The following is a 19559-nucleotide window of genomic DNA, read 5'->3' as shown; positions in this document are numbered from 1 at the left end:
AAAATGCCACCATTCTGTATCTAAAAAAACTCAGTTGCTGTTTTATGTAACAATTAAAACTAAGCACTTATATATATAAAAACAAAGATGAGGTGACTTACCGAACAAAAGCGCTGGCAGGTCGATAGACACACAAACAAACACAAACATACACACAAAATTCAAGCTTTCGCAACAAACTGTTGCCTCATCAGGAAAGAGGGAAGGAGAGGGGAAGACGAAAGGAAGTGGGTTTTAAGGGAGAGGGTAAGGAGTCATTCCAATCCCGGGAGCGGAAAGACTTACCTTAGGGGGAAAAAAGGACAGGTATACACTCGCACACACGCACATATCCATCCACACATACAGACACAAGCAGACATATTTAAATATGTCTGCTTGTGTCTGTATGTGTGGATGGATATGTGCGTGTGTGCGAGTGTATACCTGTCCTTTTTTCCCCCTAAGGTAAGTCTTTCCGCTCCCGGGATTGGAATGACTCCTTACCCTCTCCCTTAAAACCCACTTCCTTTCGTCTTCCCCTCTCCTTCCCTCTTTCCTGATGAGGCAACAGTTTGTTGCGAAAGCTTGAATTTTGTGTGTATGTTTGTGTTTGTTTGTGTGTCTATCGACCTGCCAGCGCTTTTGTTCGGTAAGTCACCTCATCTTTGTTTTTATATATAATTTTTCCCACGTGGAATGTTTCCTTCCATTATATTAAGCACTTATATAGCTTTATACAGCACACTGCTCCCTATAAGCTGACAAAGTCAAAATCCGTTTAATATAAATGTTAGGATTGAAAGAGTTTTTATACTCGAGTCTAAAATTCTGATAATTTATAGAAACAGTGGCTAGTAAGTTTACCTTTTACTTTAGTTTTGGATATCTGGGGAATTAGCGAAGTTCGGTGGCAGGAGGAACAAGACTTCTGGTCAGGTGAATACAGGGTTATAAATACAAAATATAATAGGGGTAATGCAGGAGTAGGTTTAATAATGAATAAAAAAATAGGAGTGCAGGTAACTTACTACAAACAGCATAGTGAACGCCTTATTGTGGCCAAGTTAGACACGAAGCCCATGCCTACTACAGTAGTACAAGTTTATATGCCAACTAGTTCTGCAGATGACGAAGAAATTGAAGAAATGTATGATGAGATAAAAGAAATTATTCAGATAGTGAAGGGAGACAAAAATTTAATAGTCATGGGTGACTGGAATTCAATAGTAGGAAAAGGAAGAGAGGGAAACGAAGTAGGTGAATATGGATTGCGGGTAAGAAATGAAAGAGCAAGCCGCCTGCTAGAATTTTGCACAGAGCATAACTTAATCATAGCTAACACTTGGTTCAAGAATCATAAAAGATGATTGTATACATGGAAGAAACCTGGAGATACTGTCAGGTTTCAGATAGATTATATAATGGTAAGACAGAGATTTAGGAACCAGGTTTTAAATTGTAAGACTTTTCCAGGGACGGATGTGGATTCTGACCACAATCTATTGGTTATGAACTGTAGATTAAAACTGAAGAAACTGCAAAAAGGTGGGAATTTAAGGTGATGGAACCTGGTTAAACTGACTAAACCAGAGGTTGTACAGCGTTTCAAGGAAAGCATAAAGGAACAATTGACAAGAATGGGGGAAAGAAATACAGTAGAAGAAGAATGGATAGCTTTGACGGATGAAGAAGTGCAGGCAGCAGAGGATCAAGTAGGTAAAAAGACGAGGGCTAGTAGAAATCCTTGGGTAACAGAAGAAATATTGAATTTAATTGATGAAAGGAGAAAATATAAAAATTCAGTAAATGAAGCAGGCAAAAAGGAATACAAACGTCTGAAAAATGAGATCGACAGGAAGTGCAAAATGGCTAAGCAGGGATGGTTACAGGACAAATGTAAGGATGTAGATGCTTGTCTCACTAGGGGTAAGAAAGATACTGCCTACAGGAAAACTAAACAGACCTTTGGAGAAAAGAGAACCACTTGTATGAATATCAAGAGCTCAGATGGAAACCCAGTTCTAAGCAAAGAAGGGACTATATAGAGGGTCTATACAAGGGCGATGTACTTAAGGGCAATATTATGGAAATGGAAGAGGATGTAGATGAAGATGAAATGCGAGATATGATACTGCGTGAAGAGTTTGACAGAGCACTGAAAGACCTAGGTCTAAACAAGGTCCCGGGAGTAGACAACATTCCATTAGAACTACTGACAGCCTTGGGAGAGCCAGTCCTGACAAAATTCTACCATCTGGTTAGCAAGATGTATGAGACAGGCGAAATACCCTCAGACTTCAACAAGAATATAATAATTCCAATCCCAAAGAAAGCAGGTGTTGAGAGATGTGAAAATTACCGAACTATCAGTTTAATAAGTCACAGCTGCAAAATACTAAGGCGAATTATTTACAGATGAATGTAAAAACTGGTAGAAGCTGACCTTGGGGAAGATCAATTTGGATTCCGTAGAAATATTGGCACACGTGAGGCAATACTGACCCTACGAATTATCTTAGAAGATAGATTAAGGAAAGGCAAATCTATGTTTCTAGCATTTGTAGACTTAGAGAAAGCTTTTGACAATGTTGACTGGAATACGCTCTTTTAAATTCAAATTCTAAAGGTGGCAGGGGTAAAATATAGGGAGCGAAAGGCTATTTACAATTTGTACAGAAACCAGATGGCAGTTATAAGAGTCGAGGGACATGAAAGGGAAGCAGTGGTTGGGAAGGGAGTGAGACAGGGTTGTAGCCTCTCCCCGATGTTATTCCATCTGTAATTTGAGCAAGCTGTAAAGGAAACAAAAAAAAATTCGGAGTAGGTATTAAAATCCATGGAGAAGAAATAAAAACTTTAAGGTTCGCCGATGACATTGTAATTCTGTCAGAGACAGCAAAGGACTTGGAAGAGCAGTTGAACAGAATGGACAGTGTCTTGAAAGGAGGATATAAGATGAACATCAACAAAAGCAAAACGAGGATAATGGAATGTAGTCGAGTTAACTCAGGTGATGCTGAGGGAATTAGATCAGGAAATGAGACACTTAAAGTAGTAAAGGAGTTCTGCTATTTGGGGAGCAAAATAACTGATGATGGTTGAAGTAGAGAGGATATAAAACGTAGCCTGGCAATGGCAAGGAAAGCGTTTCTGAAGAAGAGAAATTTGTTAACATTGAGTATAGATTTAAGTGTCAGGAAGTTGTTTCTGAAAGTATTTGTATGGAGTGTAGCCACGTATGGAAGTGAAACATGGACGATAAATAGTTTGGACAAGAAGAGAATAGAAGCTTTTGAAATGTGGTGCTACAGAAGAATCCTGAAGATTAGATGGGTAGATCACATAACTAATGAGGAAGTACTGAATAGAATTGGGGAGAAGAGGAGTTTGTGGCAAAACTTGACTAGAAGAAGGGATTGGTCTGTAGGACATGTTCTGAGGCATCAAGGGATCACCAATTTAGTATTGGAGGGCAGCGTGGACGGTAAAAATCGTAGAGATGAATACACTAAACAGATTCAGAAGGATGTCTGCAGTACGTACTGGGAGATGAGGCAGCTTGCACAGGATAGAGTAGCATGGAGAGCTGCATCAAACCAGTCTCAGGACAGAAGACCACAACAACAATATAAAACTCCACAGAACCCTGCCCTGGGATGTAGAGTTTATACAAGATTTTCTAAAGTGACAAATTCTGATGTGTTATCTTCTCATCAGAAAAATTGACAACATTAAGACTACTGATTATGAGTTATCTATTCTCTCACTAACAACAAGAACAAAATGCAAACTACTTTTCAGAGTACTGAATGGTGCAAACATTGTTTTGCTTGAAGTAAAACTAAATAAGGAAAATTGTGGTGGTGGTGGTGGTGGTGGTATACGCTTTGAGAGCCATTCCTTTAGTGTATTGTGTGTTACTGCCAAATGATTAAACAATACAACTCTTATATAGTGGTCCCAAGTATAAAGATGTTAACAAACGTTTATGAAAGCAATAACCGCGTGCATAGCTCCCTTAGCACTTAATAGGTCATATTTAAATGTCTACTATAAAACCACAGCAAAAAAACTTATTCCCTACGCTGGCTCCAGCTCTTGCCTGCTACACACCAGCAGACCAGCAAGTTTTGTATTTATGTTTTTCTGTTTTCTCTGCAGTTTAATTCTTAAATTCTGTGCTTGTTTTTCTATTTAGGAGGTGTAATCTCACATTTTTGTAACTGTAAAAGTGTAGATCCATGTTGTCTGTAGCACAGTTGGCAATTCTTTTGAATGGCCAGCTACATAGCTCAGTAGGAGTCAGCCTTCAATGGTGACATGTCAGAATGTTAGCAAGTTGCATATTTAGGTTTTCCTCTGTGCTTCTATAATTTAATTCTTAAGATAATCATGCTAGGATGGATAGGCTGTGTGCTTGCTGGGTGCAGACACAAGAGCAGCTGGGCGCAGTTCGTGAACAGCTGAATTCACTTCTACCTAGGGTCAGTCGTCTTTACGCTGCTGCCTCGGAGTGTGGCAGTAGCATAGAAACTGGCACATTGCACGCGACACCTCAGGTGATGCTTATTCCACCAATGGACTCTGCTGCTGTAGCACCTCCTAATGTACCTGACATGGTAGATCCACCCTCATCACAGGGCGAGTGGCACATGGTAGTGCTTTTGTGTGGCTTGAGGCGGAAGGTCAATATGGAGTATGGCCTCGCCCATTTGCCCTGTGAGTGGACAGGTGGCCTCTTCTTCAACAACATCCGATCTGGCACACAGGAAGAGGGGAAATGTGAAGGAGGTCTTGCCTGCAGCTATCGAGTATGTCATCTCAAAGTTGTGGCTCATGTCAGCACCAATGATGCTGCTCCTCTCTTGGGTTCTGAGGCCTTCCTCAGTTTATACAAGCAGCTGGTGAAATGGTGAAGGCTGCTGGCCTCATGCACAGGGTGCAAACAGAACTCGCAATTTGCACCATTGTTTCCAGAGTTTGATTTGGAGTCGAATGGATGGTCTCGACCAAAGGCTTCGTCGACTCTGCGATGGTCTTGGCAACAGATTTTCAGACTGTATTATCAAGCGGAAAATTGTAGCACTCCCCTTGATAGGTTGGGGGTGCGCTGCACAATGGAAACAGCTACTTGTATAGCAAAGCACTTCTGGAGCGTACATCGCTTTTTTTTAGGCTAGGAGGTAGTTTGAGGTACTCTAAGATTGACATTCACCAGTCTACACACAGATCGCGAAATCAGACTGCATCGAGAGTAAATATCAGTGAACAGTCAAAATACTCATAACAAAGTTTCTGAGTTTTCTCTAGGAAATCTGTTGTGCTTAAATTATTCATGGTACCGAAAGGTGGCAGAAACCTGAAGCAGAAAGCTCTGAAACATTTTGAGAGTCATGAGCTGTATATCAGAGAGACAGATTAGCATAGGAAGAGGATTGTTCATTGCATTCGACAAAAACATTCTCTCTACTGTGGTTGAAATTGAATGTGACTGTGAAACTATCTGAATGTGTATAACAGATCTAGGTGATATCGAGCTAATCGTTTGATATTTTTATTGCCACCCGATTCCACCTTTACAGTTTTAGGGCCATTCAAAAAAATTTTTGCACTCAGTAGTGTGGGAACAGCTTGATCATGAAATATTAGTTGGAGGCTACTTTAACCTACCAAGTCTAAACTGAGACGTCTATGCATTCAATGTAAGAGGTTTGGACAGGCAGTTTTGTGAAGTACTTTTGAATATGTTGGTCAAAAACTGCCTTCAACAGATAGACAACCCGCACGCAATAGAAATATTTTAGTCATTCTACCCACAAGCAGGCTTAACCTTATTCATGATGTCAGTATAGTGTTGGGGACTAGTGATCATTATATCATAGTGACGATGTTTACTATACTTGTTAAATCATTCAATAAGACTAGGAGAATATTTTTGCTGGAAAGAGCAGATAAGCAGTTGTTAACATCCCACTTAAGACAATGAATGGACATTATTTAGTGCTAGTATGATGGACATAAAGGAATCCTGGACAAAGTTTAAATGGATTGGATAGATGGTGCTATGGAGAAGTATATGCTTAGTAAGTGGATTAAGGATGGAAAACACCCACTGTGGTTTAATAATCAAATTCAGAAAATGCTAAGGAAGCAAAGACTGTTGCACTCTCAGTTCAAAAGAGGACATGAAAATGATGATAGGCAAAAGTTAGTAGACAGCCATATATCTGTAAAAAAAAATCTATGTGCAAAGCACACAACTACCACCACCATACCTTAGCAAAATATCTTACCGAGAACCTGAGAAAATTCTCGTCCAACGTAAAATCACTACGTGGGTCAAAGGCATCTATCCGTTACTCATTCACAAGTCCACATCTACATGATTACTCTCCTATTCACAATAAAGTGCCCGGCAGAGGGTTCAGTGAACCACCTTCAAACTGTCTCTCTACCGTTCCACTCTTGACCAGTGCGCGTAAAAAACGAGCACTTAAGTTTTTCTGTGCGAGCCCTGATTTCTCTTATTTTATCGATATGATCATTTATCCATATGTAGGTGGGCGCCAATTGGATGTTTTCACAATTGGAGGAGAAAACTGGTGATTGAAATTTCACGAGAAGACCTGTCCCAACAAAAAAAACTTTTGTTTTAACGATTGCCACTCCAATTCATGTATCATGTCTGTGGCACTACCTCCCCTATTTCGTGTTAATACAAAATGAGATGCCCTTCTCTGAACTTCTCAATGTCAGCCATCAGTTCCACCTGATGCAGATCCCACACCACACAGAATAGTCCAGAACAGAGCAAACAAGCGTGGTGTAAGAAGTCTCTTTAGTAGATGTGTTGCACCTTCTAAGTATTCTGCCAATGAATCAGTGTCTTTGGTTTGCTCTACCCACAACATTTTCTATGTGATCATTCCAATTTAGGTTTTTTGTAATTGTAATCCCTAAGTATTTAGTTGAATTTACAGCCTTCAGATTTGTGTGACTTATTGCGTAATCAAAATTTAGCGGTTTCCTTTTAGTAATCATGAGAATAACTTCACACTTTTCTTTATTCAGCAACAATTGCCATTTTTCGCACCATACAGATATCCTACCTAAATCATTTTGCAATTTGTTTTGGTCATCTGATGACTTTACAAGACGGTAAATGACAGCATCATCTGCACACAATCTACGACTCAGATTGTCTCCTAAGTTGTTAATATAGATCAGGAGCAATAGAGCGACTATTACACTTTCTTGGGGAGTGCCGGATATTACTTCTGTTTTACTCAATGACTTTCTGTTTATTACTACAAACTGTAAACTTTCTGACAGGAAATCACAAATCCAGTCACACAATAGTGTGGCAATAGCTGATAGCAAAAGGAAAGCTGAAGTTTTAAATTCAGCATTTAAGAAATCGTTCATACTGGTTCATTCAAACATACTGTCATTTGAACATCGCACAGACTCCTGTAAGGACGACATACTAATAAGCTTCTATGGTGTATAGAAGAAACTTAAAGAGTTGAAAATAAATAAGTCATAGTGTCAGGATGGAATCCTCATTCAGCTTTACAAAGAGTACTCTGCGGCACTGGCCCCTTGTTTAGCTTGCTTAATTGCAAATTTCTTGCCCAGTGCAAAGACCCACATTATTGGAAAAAAGTGCAGACAACTTTATGTAAGAAATGTAAAAGAAAGGACCTGCAAAATTGCGGACCAATATCCTTGTCACGCATTTGCTGCAGAATACCTGAAAATATTCCAAGTTTAAATACAATAAATTCTGTTGGACAGACAAGCTTTTGTCCACATGTCAGCACACATTTAGAAAGCATTGTTTGTGCGAAACTCAGCTTGTCGTTCTCTTACATCATGTAAGTTGAACCACAGATGAAGAGCAACAGGCATATTCCATATTCCTAGATTCCTGAAAAGTGTTTACCCCAGTGCCCCACTGCAGACTATTAACAAAGGTATGAGCATACAGAGTAGGTTCCCAGATATGTAAGTGGCTCAAAGACTTCTTAAGTAAGAACCCAGTATGTTGTCTAAATGGCAAACGTTCGAGAAAGACAAGGATACCATAAGGAATGCTCCAGAGAAATTTGATAGGACCACAACTATTTCAATATACATAAATTATATGACAGAGTGTGTAAGCACCAATCTGCGACTGTTTGCTGATGATGCTGTGGTGTACGGGAAGGTGTCATTGTTGAGTGACTGTGGGAGGCTTCAAGATGACTTAGACAAAATTCCTAGTTGGTGCGATGAGTGGCAGCTAGCTCTAAATGTAGAAAAATGTAATTTAATGCAGGTGAGTCGGAATAACAATCCCATAACATTCGAATACAGCATTAGTAATGTGCTGCTTGACATAATCAGGTTGACTAAATATCAAAGCATAACGTCACAGAGCAATATGTAATGGAATGAACATGTGCAGAATGCAGTGGGGAAGGCAAATGGTTGACTTCAGTTTAATGGGAGAATTTTTGGAAATTGTGAGTCATCTGTAAGGGAGGCAGCATTTAGGACACTAGAGCAACTCATTCTTGAGTACTGTTTGAGTGTTTGGGATTCACACAAGGTCAGATTAAAGGACGAATTTAAACGATTCAGAGGTGGGCTGCTATATTTGAGACCATTAGGTCCGATGTACATCCAAATATTATGAAGATGCTGGGGGAACTTAAATGGGAATCTCTGGAGGGAAGGTGACATTCTTCTCAAGAAACACTGTTGAGAAAATTTAGAGAACTGGTATTTGAAGCTGAATGCAAAACAATTCTATTGCCACCAATGTACATTTCACGTAGGGACCACAAAGATAAAATAAGACAGATTAGGCCTCATACTGAGGCAAATAGACAGTTGTTTCTCCCTCACTCTGTTTGCAAGTGGAACAGGAAAGAGAATGGCTAGTAGTGGTACAAGGTACCCTCAACCATACACCATACTGTGGCTTGAGGAATATGTATGCTGATGTAGGGCAGCAGACTTTACATCACTGCCCATGTCATTCGGTAATGGAACCTTCTTACTACTGCATGCTGTGTCACTTAGACCCCTTCTTAAGACGCCACTAATTCAATGTGTCTCATGCAATGAGTATTTCCTACAGAACTGTAATGTTGGCTTCAGCTAACAGCAGCGGCAAAACATGGGGAATAATATATGTCTGGAAAGAATATCATTTTATTCAATACAAAAACCTTTCTGTACTCCTGCCATACTGGTCTTGTCTCAACCATATTATCTGATTATTCTAAATAGATTGAAGTTGGGGGAGGGGGCAGACACTCTTACATAAAAACAACAGCATGAAAATCTAAATTCCACATATATCCAAAAAATAAAATGCTAATGAAAAACAAAACAAACAATTTCTGTAGCATGTAAATAGCTAAGGAGTTACTATAGAAATGAATACAACTATTAAAAAACAGTACTTGCATTACAGTAAATGCTCAATGTGGTTGACACTAATTCTTACACATACTTCAGCAATTCTTCATAAAGAATCAGTAACTTATGTGAACACACCTGGCTCCCCTTGGATTTTTGTCACATAGCACGCACACTCCTGTAATGGGGGCATGTTACTGATAGTTGTGGAATACATAAATCCCTCTAAATGTTCCCACAGCTAGAAGACTGAAGAATTATGGTCAACTGACAGTGAGCCCATGCTACTGGACTTCCCTGACCAATCTGCCAGCACTAAATTTTTTTATTATTTTTTTTACAAGGCATGCACACATCTCTGAGCTGAGTGGCATAGAACATGCTGCCAAGTGTGTACATTTCTCGTAAGCTGCCCAGTGGAGCTAACTACTGTCAGTTTTTATTGGTGAGGACAGAAGGGTAAGGGTGGGTGGGTGAGGGGGGGGGCCTCTGCTGTGTACCTGAAAGTGTGTATGTGCTTGTGAGCAATGTATATCATAAAACGCCTAGGCAAGGTTTGCCATGTAAATATTTTGCCCAAGCAGACTGTTTGCAATGGTTTACAAAAACTTTAGGAATTATCAGACAGCATGTAGAAAACGGACTGGTGTCTCACCGTGCGTAAATTAGATTCACTGTCTTTCTGCAAGGGTAACACTGTCCAGTAGTGCGGTCCACAGGTCATTGTCTAGCACTTAGCATCACTGCCTCTAGATGGTTGAGTCCCATGTTCAATTCCCAGCCAGGTCACAGATTTCCTTCACTTGGGGACTGAATGTGTCATTCTCATCATTTCATTCAACCTTTGCTGACATTCAAGTTGCGGAAGCAGCACCAAATAGACAGACTTGCATACAACAACCGGGTCTCCCGGTCAATAATGCCTTATAATCATTTCATTTCCTTTAGTGTAAGGTAAACTTTTCAGGTTGAAATTGGTGAAGTTTAAGGCACTACGAGTCTGTTACCTATATACTAACTCCAAAGTGACCCAGTGCCTCATTTCCACATCACTCAAGTATTTGCATCTCCCCACATGTGGTTAATGTGGTGGTTTATTCTTCTGAGTGTGAATCCCATCTCATACACAAATAACATACCACAAATGGGCTGTGGATCTTCAGGTGGTGGTGGTTAGTGTTTAACGTCCCGTCGACAACGAGAGTTGCACAAGCTCGGGTTAGGGAAGGATTGGGAAGGAAATCGGCCGTGCCTTTTCAAAGGAACCATCCCGGCATTTGCCTGAAACGATTTAGGGAAATCACGGAAAACCTAAATCGGGATGGCCGGAGACGGGATTGAACCGTCGTCCTCCCGAATGCGAGTCCAGTGTGCTAACCACTGCGCCATCTCGCTCGGTGGGATCTTCAGGTATCTGTCTAGAATCCACTGGCAGAACTGTTTTACAACATGGTCTTGAGACACAAGAGCTTACATGCTTCATAAGTAATGTAAGAAATTAGTTGTTCATGCAGAACTGATGGCACAAGAGCACATTTAATGCCATTAGCAGCTCAAATTCCTCACAAACTTGTTTCGGTATCATTATCTACTAATCACAACACTCACTTCTGTATAACTGGTAGGCAAACCATATGGAATGTTGCCTGTATTTGTTTCCAGACTAATGTTTATAGAATGTTACTCTAAGAGAGAATTGCTGTCCAGTTCTTACCCCCAGGAGGCAGTATACACCTTTACTTTTGTAAAGATGAGACACTATCCTTGCTTTCCTCAGGACGGAAGGAGGAAATATGGAAGGTTAAAAAGGAAAGGCAGGTAACTCAGACCCCAGGATGAGAGGAACCATCTGTAGGGCTACCTACATCCTCACTACACCCAGATCCCTTCATCCTGGTGTATGAGTAACCTGCCTTTCCTTTTTAACCTGTACCTTTCTATCCCTCCTTCCCCCCCCCCCCCTGCGGGAAAGCACAGATAACTTTACTTTTACTGAAGATTCTATCTAATTTTTCTTAGTTTTCTCAATAATATTTTCCTTCAATACATTTAAGATCTTAATTTTATAATTTTGACCAGTATTATCTCCATCAAAAATATATGGGAGACTTTTATATATACTGGTATTTTACACAATACTGATGTAACATTATTTAGTTTTAGATGAAAATGATGGCTTGTCCAGTTTAATTAAACATGAAAATTATTTATGTAAAGCTAGTTGCCTCATGAACCATGAGTCTCTCAAACAGTGTAAATACATTTTTCAGTAACAACTCAAGTAACAAATGAAGAAACACGAGAAAATTTCAATACTTGTAGGGAGTGGAGGTGGGAGGTAAATAAAAACAAGGCATATTAATATTAATGCACAAACTAGTAAGGTAATGTATTGATGTTGTGTATACCTGTCACCATACTGTTTTATTTCCCATAATTCCAATTTGTCTTCATCAACCCATTCCTCTGTGACTTGCGGCTCTGTGCTCTGAGGTGACTCTGCTCGTTTGCGCTTCCGTAGTCCGCTTCTAATTGATGTCACTTCTGTAACACAATATTTTACCCTATTGGACATAAAAACAGATGAAATGTCATAAATACCACACAAAATAATTTCATACCAAAATATCTCAAAATGAAGGCAGAAACAGTGACACCAAAATCACCCGCAATTCAAATAGCCAGACAGGTAGACGATTAAATTTTTCTATACAATACTGCAGAGCGGCTTGTCATAATACCGTTGTATTGATGGTTGTTGATTTTTATCTGCTGATTGTCACTACAATTTTGACCAGTATTATCTCCATCAAAAATATATGGGAGACTTTTATATATACTGGTATTTTACACAATACTGATAAACCTTTGTTATATAAAATGTTACATTTATTTATTATACAAAATATGCAGTTCGAGAGCCACATGCTCATTATGTGGCTATGAATAAATAATCTATCACAGGGGCTTGCCTTTCAAAGGCAGGGGCTACCCATGAAAGCAGCTATATGATCTATAAACTAAGCTCCAACCACTCTGCTGCTTTCTATGTGGGCACAACTAATAAGCTGTCTGTCTGCACGAATGGTTACCGACAAACTGTGGCCAACAAACAGCTGGACCACCCAGATGCTGGACATACTGCTCAATATGATATGCTTCACTTCAATGACTGCTTCACAGCCTGTGACACCTGTATTCTTCCTAGATTTTCTGAACTGTGCAAGTGGGAATTCTCACTGCAATATACCCTATGTTCTTGTAACCCCCAGGCCTCAAACTTCACTAGCCCGTCGTCCACCTATCTGCCCCCACTGCGGCACTACACAGCCTTCTGTTCCACCTACGCACCCACTAGTCTTTTCTCCCCTTCTCTCCTCCTTTTCTTTCCTGCTCCTCACACGTCCTGACTGTACCTAGCAGCCCCACCCCATCCCCATGGAGTCCATGAACGCTCTCCCAAGCAGCACTACATCCTTCCCCAGCCCTACCCTGCCATCGTTCCCCTTCCCTTCCCTTCCCGCACAATCCCTCTTCATCCACACCATCCACAGCAGATTGCTGTTCCCGTCAGGCACAGTTGCAGTCTGGCCACTGCGGCCGGAGACAGTGATCATGTGTGTATGAGTTATACTCATGTGAATGTGTGTGCGTTTTCTGTGTCAGAAGAAGGCCTTTTAGCCAAAAGCTTAAATCTACAGCAACCTTTTCACTGTGACTGTTTCCGTGTCTCCTCTATATGGCAACTAGCATTATATCTTTTTCATAATATTATAGTGTGTACTTTTGTTAGAACAAGAGCATGTGCTCAAAAGCTAAAATAAATACTCTTCTGTTGTATGTCCCTATGTGACAAACATCGGTCAACTATAGGTCAGTGGTTGCCTTTCCTTTATTTTATGTACTATTCCATTCAAGAATTTTCACTGTTGTTACAGAGTATGGAAGAGATATCAATGGCACCAACAAAGAGGCTAGGATACTAAGTAGTGCACACGAAGTAGTGCCCGACAAGGCTATTTCTCTCTACCCTTATTTATTTAATTTACTTATAAGAAATGCAATACAAATAATTAACAACAGCACCAAAAGTATTGCATCTTATTTGCTTAGTAGATTCTGAAAAGGATTTTACCTGACGCCTTGTATATCCACAAACTAAACACAAACAAGACTAAAATAATGGTGATAGATGCAATGAACAGACAATATATGGGCAAACAATAAGATAGGAAATAAAATTCTAACACAAGTAAATGATTTTTGCAGCTTTAGGAGCACAATAACAGATAACAGAAGTATAATGAATATTAAAAGAAGAATCAAAATGACTTAACAAGCACTCAGAAATGAGAATAATTCATTAACAATTAATTACAATAAACAAGAAAGAAATTCATAAAGATTTTTATCTGGAGAATTTTAAGCTTTGGTTCAGAAAGGTGGACACTGAGGAAAAGAAAGAAAAGAAGGAAGAAAGATTATAGTGTTTAATGTCCTGTCAAAGATGAGGTAATTAGAGATGGAGCAAAAGCTCAGATTATGAAAGGATGGGCCAGGAAACCAACTGTTCCCTTTCAAAGGATCTGTCCTGGCATTTGGCTGGAACGATTTAGTGAAATCATGAAAAATCAAAACCTGGATGGCAGCAGATTTGAACCATTGTCTTCCCAAATATGAGTCCGAGGTGCTAACCACTGAGCCCTCTTGCTCAGTAACACTGGGAAAACAAGAAAAGAAAAGCCACAAAAACTTCCTAGACTGAAGGAAAATCTAATGAACAAATAGCAAAAGATGTTAAAGAGAAAAACATTAAGATGAGATAGAAAAGAAAAACTAAATTAATTACATGCCTAATTCAACATAGTAGCTTCATAAAAAAATCTTGGAAGGAAAAATCCTGAGGAGGGGACATCAAGCAGCAGGCCCAGAACACGCAAGTTACAATGAGTTATTAGGAGTACGAACTACAGCATCTACGACTAAATGGTACAGTTAGCAAGGGACAGTGATGGATGCTTACATTAACAAGGCGTCACCTTTAGTAAGTGCTGCTGCTTATGATGATGACGATGCAGTTATCTATAATGAAGTAAAATCTGAAAACAGTTGTACAACTTACCATTCACATCTTAATACGATTTTGAAGTGGTGCAGAGGTTGGCAACTTTTAATTGTTCAGAAATGTAAAATTGTGCATTTCAGGAAATGAAAAAAGTACCCCATGACCATATCAATGAGTCACAATTTGTATCCATCACCTCGTACAAATACCTGGACATAAAAACTTTTGGGATATGAAATGGAATAATTACATAACCTTACTTATGGGTAAAAGAGGAGCAGACTTATATTAACTGCCACGACACTGGGAAAAAATTCAGTCAGTCTATAAAAGATTGCATACAAAACACTCATGGAATTCATCTTATATTGTTACTCAAATGTGTGGGGCCCATAAAAAATAGGACAACAGGGAATATTGAACATATTCAAAGAAGGGCAAAGTGAATGGTCGCTGGTTTGTTGACTCATAATAGAGCATCACAGAAATGATGAAAAACCTGAACTGGCAGACACTTCATGACACATGCCAACTATCCCGTGAAAGAATATTTACAAATTTTTAAGAACCAGTATTAAGGGAAGATTCTAGAAATACACTTCAGCCCCTGTGCAGTAATCTCATGGACAATATTACATGAATGACTGTGTGTACAGAGGCATTTAAGCAGCCATACTTCCCGGGTTCAATAATTGATAAGAATGGAAATAATTTTAATATGTGAAACAATGATAAGTACCTTCTGCCGCACTTCATGGCGCTCTGCAAAATATGTATGTAGCTGTACATTAATTAAAAATTAATGATGATAATAATTACGCATTTTACAAACCACACCATACACACATTTTCCACAGGAATTTCATGATCATGTTCCTATTTCCTGAAATTTTGAGTTGCATTGATGTTTAGCAAAATATTTCCCTATCTTGATACAAAAGCATAACAAATCTGACTTCCCCCACCAGATGAAGTTATTTATCCCATTTTTGTCATCAAAACTTGCTAAGCTTTCATCTAAATCAGTAAGCCCCCACATTCTGTAGAGAATAGAACTTCAAAGTGCAAAACAGATTCAAACTTCTGGTTACTTTTCAAATGTGTTAACGAGTTAAACATTTGATGTCAAGCATATAAGAGTGATAAAAATTTGTTGGAAGCCACTAAGTGCTCTCATTATCAAAGAATGAATTAGAATGTCTGCGTAATTTGCACTCTATTTTGAGCAATAACTAGTTTTACACAAATTTCCATATTTTCAACATCATATCTCTGTTGCAAAATGAAATAATTTTTCAGATATTTTCAGCAGTATGTGTGTCTGCACAGAGGTATACTGTCTGCAAAATGTGTTGCAGATAAGAGTTAGTAGTAGAGATGTAATAATTTCAAGCATCATGTTTCACGCAGCAGTTCTACTACATGAATAGTGAAAATGTGGTGATTTTGTGTGGGTGTCAGCAAGAAAATGTTTTGTATGGGTCTGAATGTATGTGTAAAGTATGTTGCAACTCACGAAGTGATACAAGACGAATACAATCTGGTTATTTGGGGCTCGTGAGGTACAGTGCCCCAAGACATATACAGATTTTCTAAACTGCAATAACTGTCTTGTCATTTTACACCTTTAACATGACATTAAACCTCTTAATCAGTGGATTATAACAGCATTTTAAATTCTTAAATTCAGTCAATAATTGCATGAAATATGGGAAACAATAATTTTTGTTGGCTCTGGAAGCCATTAGATGGGCAACCTGCAACTGGGGCATGAACCAAGTGAGCTATATAGTAATATGGATTAACAAATAACACAGACAAAATGTTCGACCCTCCAGATGTTGCTTTATGCAATAGTGTTTTCTAGATGTGTTGCAAATTATGTGAAAGAAAAGTGTCAAAGAATACAAAACCTTTTAATTTCAAACAATGGAAAATCCAGGATGGAATGTAACAATATTATGAGAAGGAAAGTTGCTACTTATGATATAGCAGAGACAGGCGTTTATCAACAGTAGACACACAAGCGCGCGCGCGCGCCCACACACACACACACACACACACACAGTGGATTCAGTTGCCTGAGACTGCAGTCGTGAGTGTGAGTTGCATTTGCTTTTGTGTGTGTGTGTGTGTGTTTGTTTGTCGTTGACGAAGGTCCATGGCCAAAAGGTTTAATTGTGAGTCTTTTTGTTGTGCCTTTCTGTGACTCAGCATCTCCGCTATATGGTGAGTAGCAACTTTCCTTCTTACAGTACTGAAACCTTTTAATTTGTAATACATGAGTAAGCATGAGATTTCCTTCCATTCAATAATAATTATAATAAACAGATAGTGAGGCAGTATATGATTACCATTTTTTTACTCTATATTTAGTCATGTAATATCTTGTGAGTTACACATTTTGACTGTTTCCTTCATTCTTATGTATTCCTCTACAAATGCTTCGCAGGGGACTTGAGTTCAATTTCTGGCACTGCCAGGGATTTTTCCTTCGTAGGCTTACTGGACAGGATGCGCTCAGCTTCGAGATGTTAACTGCAGAGCTAGCTGATAGAGAGGTAGCGGCTCGAAGGCCTACAAATCGAAAATGGCCAGGAGTGTGGTATGCAGACCCCGGGCCCCACCATACAGTATCAAATGATGAATGACTGAGCATGAGACAGTGGATGGTCGACACTCGCACGATCTTCAGGGTCTCACTAGTGTGTGCATGCGTGTGTGTGTGTGGGGGGGGGGGGGGGTGTTTGGATATCTTTCCCCCCCCCCCCCTCATGATAAAAAGATCATAATCAAAAGCTGTGAACACAATTATAACTATTTTAGTTCCTGCAACAATAGCAAACAATCTGCATTTCTGGATACCTGGATAAAATGTTGATTACAAAATGAAATCTCTTGATCTTGAACACAAACCTGCAACTGATGACAGAATACACAAACACTCTAAACAGAAGTTAGATGCCCCCTCTCTGAGGTGATTTAGACTACAAAGGGTCTACAAAAACTATTCCGATTGACTACTTTCCAAAAACACACAGATGGGCAGCTTTTAAATTTATACACAGTGATGAATCTATCTCTGGCTATAGTACTGTACCACCAATATAGCACAAAATCTCTCAATAATTACAGGAAATTGTACTAGAAGATGGTAAAAGTTTCTATCTACTTTGATGCCAGTAATATCAAGGCAAGTGTAAAGAAGAGCAGAACGAAACTGAGTCAAGGAGTGACCTACATGAAAATTTATACAATAAGAATTTTATTTATACAAAATGAAGAAAATGAGTATATATATATATCTTTGTTTATAGATATATTATTCCCACGTGCAATGTTTCCCTCTATTTTATATACGTGGGAAAAATATATCTATAAACAAAGATGATGTGACTTACCAAACGAAAGTGCTGGCAGGTCGATAGACACACAAACAAACACAAACATACACACAAAATTCAAGCTTTCGCAACAAACAGTTGCTTCATCAGGAAAGAGGGAGGGAGAGGTACAGACGAAAGGACGTGGGTTTTAAGGGAGAGGGTAAGGAGTCATTCCAATCCCGGGAGCGGAAAGACTTACCTTAGTGGGAAAAAAGGACAGGTATACACTCGCGCGCACACACACACACACACACACACACACACACACACACACACACACACACACATATCCATCCGTACATACACAGACACAAGCAGACATTTGTAAAGGCCAAACTCTTTGCCTTTACAAATGTCTGCCCAAACCCTTTGCCGTTACAAATGTCTGCTTGTGTCTGTGTATGTAAAGATGGATGTGTGTGTGTGTGTGTGTGTGTGTGTGCGCGCGAGTGTATACCTGTCCTTTTTTCCCCCTAAGGTAAGTCTTTCCGCTCCCGGGATTGGAATGACTCCTTACCCTCTCCCTTAAAACCCACATCCTTTCGTCTTTCCCTCTCCTTCCCTCTTGCCTGACGAAGCAACCATTGGTTGCGAAAGCTAGAATTTTGTGTGTATGTATGTGTTTGTTTGTGTTTCTATCAACCTGCCAGCACTTTCGTATGGTAAGTCACATCATCTTGGAGCACTTCCTTTCACGCCGATCACCTGCCACCCTACCTAAAACCTCTTTCCTCATTACCTTAGCCAGCTTCATCCTGACCCACAACTTCATCACTTTTGAAGGCCAGACATACCAACAATTAAAGGGAACAGCCATGGGTACCAGGATGGCCCCTTTGTACGCCAACCTCTTCATGGGTCGCTTAGAGGAAGCCTTCTTGGTTACCCAGGCCTGCCAACCCAAAGTTTGGTACAGATTTATTGATGACATCTTCATGATCTGGACTCACAGTGAAGAAGAACTCCAGAATTTCCTCCCCAACCTCAACTCCTTTGGTTCCATCAGATTCACCTGGTCCTACTCCAAATCCCATGCCACTTTCCTTGATGTTGACCTCCACCTGTCCAATGGCCAGCTTCACACATCCGTCCACATCAAACCCACCAACAAGCAACAGTACCTCCATTACGACACCTGCCACCCATTCCACATCAAACGGTCCCTTCCCTACAGCCTAGGTCTTCGTGACAAACGAATCTGCTCCAGTCCGGAATCCCTGAAGCATTACACCAACAACCTGACAACAGCTTTCGCATCCCGCAACTACCCTACCGACCTGGTACAGAAGCAAATAACCAGAGCCACTTCCTCATCCCCTCAAACCCAGAATCCCCCACAGAAGAACCACAAAAGTGCCCCACTTGTGACAGGATACTTTCCGGGACTGGATTAGACTCTGAATGTGGCTCTCCAGCAGGGATACGACTTCCTCAAATCCTGCCCTGAAATGAGATACATCCTTCATGAAATCCTCCCCACTCCACCAAGAGTGTCTTTCCGCCGTCCACCTAAGCTTCGTAACCTGTTAGTTCATCCCTATGAAATCCCCAAACCACCTTCCCTACCCTCTGGCTCCTACCCTTGTAACCGCCCCCGGTGTAAAACCTGTCCCATGCACCCTCCCACCACCACCTACTCCAGTCCTGTAACCCAGAAGGTGTACACGATCAAAGGCAGAGCCACGTGTGAAAGCACCCACGTGATCTACCAACTG

At 40.0% G+C, this 19559-nt stretch overlaps 1 protein-coding gene across 1 annotated transcript in view; it reads right to left on the bottom strand.

Moving 5' to 3' along the window:
- LOC126411948 (nucleosome-remodeling factor subunit NURF301) overlaps positions 1-19559 on the bottom strand; it is a 312451-nt gene that overhangs the window by 118481 nt on the left and 174411 nt on the right. The window contains exon 21 of the mRNA XM_050081404.1: positions 11802-11937. Within this exon, the coding sequence (XP_049937361.1) occupies positions 11802-11937 (136 nt within the window). The remainder of the gene's footprint in view (positions 1-11801; positions 11938-19559) is intronic.

This window comes from Schistocerca serialis, chromosome 1 (genome assembly GCF_023864345.2).
Source record: "Schistocerca serialis cubense isolate TAMUIC-IGC-003099 chromosome 1, iqSchSeri2.2, whole genome shotgun sequence".
Taxonomy (NCBI): domain Eukaryota; kingdom Metazoa; phylum Arthropoda; class Insecta; order Orthoptera; family Acrididae; genus Schistocerca; species Schistocerca serialis.
Note: the sequence above shows the minus strand (reverse complement) of the source record. Positions and strands in the feature narration are given on the sequence as shown.